A 5,264-nucleotide genomic window follows, 5' to 3' on the forward strand; every position below is an offset into this window, starting at 1 on the left:
ATACATAGAATTTTAAGATAATTACACTTAATCTCATATCTCATGGAAATGAGAATACAAGAATTAACGGTCTTGGTTCTAGGTAGAAAAATGGATAATTCTTTTACATAATATGATATTGTTTCTTTAATTTTTAAAAATATACGATAATTTTTGTTTAATACATGCACAGTTATTATTAGACTAATTAAGTAAATATAACTTTTATAAAATATTTTTTTTCAAAAATATAATATATTCGTACAAATTTAATATAATTTAACTACTACAACACTACTAACAAAATCCTCAATAAATTTCATTAATACTCCAAAGACAATTGAGCATTGTCTTTTACATTCTTTACTAAAGATTCATCATCTGACATGTATCATGTATCATGTATCATGCGTGTGTTTATATATATTCATGAAACAATTTGATAGAAAAAAAGTAGAGAAAAAAATGGGAAGCATCAACAAGAATAAGAAGGATTCTGCTATACACATTACACTTTCACACTATACCAGGCCAGGAAGCTCCTCCCAGCCTCTAGATCAGATTGCAACTGAAGAATTTGTTTTTAGGATTCCTAGAGAATCCAAGAATCATTAATGAATCGAATTGCCTTATCTGGGTTCGTCTTGTTTCTCAGCAAACTATTTTCATTTTTCAGAGACATCGTTATCTTCTCTCCCTCTCCAAATTTGTCGATTTGCAAAGAGTAAAAACTTCACCAAGATACAAATACCTTTTTTTTATATATTTTCTCACTGCCCAGCTAAAATTGAAAGTGGAAACTCAAGACTTCCATCTCAGTTATGCGGCAGACCTGCAAGACAGATATAGAACAGAATATAAAACCAGAGAGACCATACTAGGAACAGGCACAAGCAAAAGTAACAAAGCACATATCACCCTTCATAATCCAAGAAAAAGTGATAAAATGTGGTTTCCTGAACACCATTATCAATTATCGGGTAACGATATGGTTTGGTTCTGGAATGGAAAGGAAGCTTAAGTTTGTCAACAGAGAGAAATTAAGGAAATGCTTCATTTCTGAAGTGGACAATCAAACAGCGCTTAATGTTTGTTAGATTTTGTTTCAGACGGAGATTGAGAGTCTATGCTACAATCCTTAAATGACAACAGAAGAAGACTAAGAAAATTGAGCACTGTCTATACACCAGGTTGCCAGGCTAGTAATTCAATAGGACACAGAAGAGAAGCGTGAAGTTACCACCTTGAGACTCAAACTAGGAATATAGAAGAGACAGAACAAAACATAAGATATTTCATGGAGAAATAAAGATCAAAGTTTGAAAATGTTATTAGAATACCTTATGATACAGTATCTACTGATGGACCATAATATCTGAGACTCCCCTTGAGTCACTGCAAATTTCTGCCAAAGGATTCATAATGAACCCACCACCACCCTGAAGGGGCAACCTCGGGTTATCTGACCTGAATGTTTCAGCATTACCATTCCTATCAGGTCTATATTGCATAGCGGCTGCAGGGGTGCCAGTGGCAGTAGAAAACCTTGAAGTTGAATACCTGCCATCTGTTTTACCCCAGAACTTTGATCTCAAAAAATATGCTCCAGGCATTAAGCAACAGCTGGTTCTGCACGAGCTCATCCTTCCACTTGATACAGCTAAGTCATATGAGATCTCGTCAAGTGCCATTTCAAGACCATGCACACGTGTCTCCAAAGAACGCATTCCACTTTGTGAACTCCCAATGAATTTCTAATGTAAAAGAAAAGGGTTAGAAGTACTAAAGTACTTCTGTTTAAAGGTGGTTAAAAATAGAGACTGGATAACTGCAGATTGTACATATAGTAAATCTAAAAATGTGGCAGTTATCATTGTTCCAGTCATCATGTCATATCTATAGCAGACTGATAAACTAGTGAATATCAGCACCCAATAATTTTTTCTGTTGAAAGATCAGGAAACTGGAAAATCTCTTTCAACGAGAATGATAAGAGAAGAAAAGAAATTGGGAAGAAATTTATAAAGATATCATGTAGCATGAGATCACAATTTATAACTTGACACATCAAGCTCGAGAGAAATCTTTCCACCATGAAAGCAAGTTAATGAAGTGACAGGATGAAATACAAAGCTATTCATGGTTCAGAGTATATTTCATCCATTATCTGCTAATATCATTAACTTCAGATGATGCTTCAATGGCCTCAATTGTGCCCTAACTGTAGCAATTTAGCATGGCCACAACTAAATTTAAAATAAGCCATACAGACATATGATCAAAAGAATCCAATTAGACGATCACAAGTCACTTAAAGGCAAGCACAACTTTTCACGTATGTGGAAACAAACCTGCAGAAGATCTAATAGACTGGATTGTTGTTTCTCGATCTGAACAAGCTGATTACGAATCAAGGATAAATCCTCAGAGTCCTTGTGGTTACTATGGTGATTCTCTGTCATGTTATTCTCTAGGACAGTAGGCTGAGGGCTCTCCTCATGGTATGGAGTCACACGAGATCCAAACCTTGATCCTCCACCAAATATCTGCATCTTCTCATCACAATTCTTACTAAGGACATGTCTTGTTTCTTGCTTTGAGAATTTAGGATTCTGATTATTTGTCCTTTCACCAACATTCTCATTTTTCTCCTTAAGATTTCCATGAACTCCAACCAATGATGCAACATTTGGAACAGCAATTTCAACTTTCCTGTCCAGAGGCTTCTTGCTGTCCACCTTCTGAAATGTTGCCCTAGTTTTGTTTTCACCACTCTTTGAAATACTTCTTTTCCTAGCTGCCGTCGCAGATGAACTGTCAGGAGGCATTGACCTTCCAGTTAAAGCAGTTCTCTTCCTCACTTGTGGAGCTTCTAAACCACCAGCGAAAGACATTTTAGATCCAGGTGGATATCGTCCATCACTGACATCATCTGTCCCCATAAAAAACCGTTTCAGGAAGTATAAAATGAGAAAGAACACCTAATGCCAATTCCAACTAAACAAAAGTGTCCCAATGAACACATTTAACCCTTTTTGAGTAGTAAACCAAAGACTTTGAAATTATCATAACTGGGCAATTCATCACTAAAATAAATCCTTTGCATCACTAGAATAACTACATAAAGATCTCCAAATGATCATAAGTTGATAACCGGGTTTCAAATGCGTTAGATCCATGGCATTTTAAATGACAAAATTAACCGAATTTAGCACGCAATTCCCGGTTCAGATCTCTAGTTCTACCAAATGATCAAACCAAACCTAGCCCATAGTCTTGGATACTCAATAAACTAAGACCCAATAATTTTGGATATCCACAAAATCTCACATGATATTGACCATCATAATTTACAACAAGAACCAACCCGTATCTGTTCTGTCAGCGATCTCATATTTATATTTATTGATCATCAAATTAAAACAAGAACAATTCCGTACCTATTTCTGTCTGCGATCTAGGCAGTGGCGGTACGTCCTCGGACACATCTGGGACCTGCTTCCATGCCTCCATCATCTGAATCATAACCTCTCTTACAGCTTTCACCTGCAACACAATACCAGAAAATTCACTGAACCCTTCACGCGCAGATGCATGAACAGAACAGCAATATAATAAAAATGACAAACCTTATCGTATTTTCTGCTCTCGAAAATCTTCAGGCACCCAGCCTTGAACTCCGTCAACGAATCTCTCTCCACAACCGCCAACCTTCCCAACGCCTCCGCCGCAGCCTTCCTCGCCGCCCAATCCTCATTACTTAAAAAACTCACCAAGCATTCCACCAACCCCTGCAACCCACCACCCGTTGCCGACACCCCTCCACACCCGATCACACTACCAATCACCACTAAAACAGCAGCTTTCGCTTTAAAGCCCCTGCGCTTCACCAGCTTCTCCAGCCTAGGGAGCAGCAGCCTTACCAGCCTTCCCGGATCCGGGTCGGGCGCGGCGTCGATCGCTGCCGCCAGGCAAAGAGCCACCCCGATCTGGGAATTAGGCTTCTGCTCCGTGAAAAGGGTGTCGGATAATGGCTTGAGGAAAGCCGAAGAGAAAGGTAGTTTGGTGTTGCGAGAAGACAAGGCGGAGACGGCAGCAATGCAGGAGGAACGGATAGATGAGTCCGGGTCTCGAAGACGGCGTGAGAGGTGAGAGAGGATCTTGGGGAGAAATGGGGAGAGGGAATTGGGAGGAAGGGAAAGTGAGAGAAGGGAGAGTAGTTGAACACAGTGTTTGCGGACTGCGGGCTTGTCGGCGGAATCGGTGGAGAGAATGCTGGAGAGAAAAGGTTGAAGATTAGTGGAGTCAATGGTGCGGGCTATGGAGTCCAACTCATTGGCTGCCATGGAATATGTATCTCTGTCAGCAAGCTTTGCTTGTAATCCAAAGATCTTTTGCTTCATGTCTACAGCCATTGCTGCTTGTTTTATGATGTGACTGGTCTTGTGCGGTGGGTCGTGGGAGGAGGAGGAGTTAAGGGAGTGACAGTAATGGTGGTGGTGGGGTTAAACGTGGCGGCGTTGATGGATGGTAGTTAGTTATGGTGAGGTTCTGCGGATTGAGTCTCTGGCTTTTATTTCAGCAGAGGAAATGGAAGGAAGGTGGAGGCTCGAAGGAAGAGAAGAAGAAACGGTGCCGTTTGTAACTCAGAAAAATAAATTATTAAAATTAACTAAACTAGGACTAGAAATTAATCAAGGAGGGGGTCCCGGGGGGGTTCAGGTACGTGCAGGAGTACGAAAGGGGTGATGAATCATAAAGGAGATGTAAGAAGATGATGAAATGTGACACGTGTCAAGTAATTATGGATTATGGCAGTTAATTACGGGTAAATTAGCGCCAAAAAGTGAGTGGAGGATTCGCGTGACGGAGACGCGCGGAATTGTTAAAACGACATTTACTGCGACTTAAAATTATAAGTTCACATAATCAACCTTTCGTTCTTTCTTTCCTTTTTCTTTTCTCCCAAAGAGACTCTTTGTTCGGTGACCAAAGAAAAACTAGTTGTAACTACTATGACATTGCCTAGTTTTATTTAATTTTTTTCTTTATATTTTAGTTTGTTTATCTATTTCTTTAAAAGAAAATCATGTGTAATTACCCTTTGATACTTATATGAAATTCATATCTTCAAAATTCAATTTTCTTCAATTCTATTTCCATTATCACTTTAAATTTCTAACTTCTATCTACCATTTTATATTTTCAAATTTTATTTCTCATTCACCTTAAAAAATTTTACTTTTCTTAATTAAAAAAATTGAAGTTCTTAATTATTAAAAAGT

The 5,264-nt window shown here is 38.7% G+C and overlaps 1 protein-coding gene across 1 annotated transcript; it reads right to left on the minus strand.

The window, feature by feature from the left end:
* Positions 1-277: 277 nt before the first annotated feature.
* On the minus strand, positions 278-4,610 carry LOC110816847 (ARM repeat superfamily protein). Its single transcript, XM_088211630.1, has 5 exons — positions 3,609-4,610; positions 3,420-3,525; positions 2,331-2,911; positions 1,320-1,733; positions 278-811 (listed from the first exon to the last, which is right to left on the minus strand). Exons 1-4 carry the CDS (start codon positions 4,392-4,394, stop codon positions 1,335-1,337), a joined length of 1,872 nt encoding a protein of 623 aa, XP_088067756.1. The 5' UTR covers positions 4,395-4,610; the 3' UTR covers positions 278-811; positions 1,320-1,334.
* Between the last annotated feature and the right edge of the window lie 654 nt (positions 4,611-5,264).

The sequence above is a fragment of the Carica papaya genome, chromosome 9, assembly GCF_054855325.1.
Source record: "Carica papaya isolate Zhongbai chromosome 9, ASM5485532v1, whole genome shotgun sequence".
NCBI classification, from domain to species: domain Eukaryota; kingdom Viridiplantae; phylum Streptophyta; class Magnoliopsida; order Brassicales; family Caricaceae; genus Carica; species Carica papaya.

Bases quoted from the DNA above. Each gene is read 5' to 3' on its own strand.
- LOC110816847 (XM_088211630.1), bottom strand. From the start codon at position 4,394: ATGGCTGTAGACATGAAGCAAAAGATCTTTGGATTACAAGCAAAGCTT. The intron at 3,526-3,608 runs GTTTGTCATTTT...ATTGTGTTGCAG, and splicing joins AGAGCAGAAAATACGATAAG to GTGAAAGCTGTAAGAGAGGT. The intron at 2,912-3,419 runs GTACGGAATTGT...TTATGGGGACAG, and splicing joins TAGATCGCAGACAGAAATAG to ATGATGTCAGTGATGGACGA.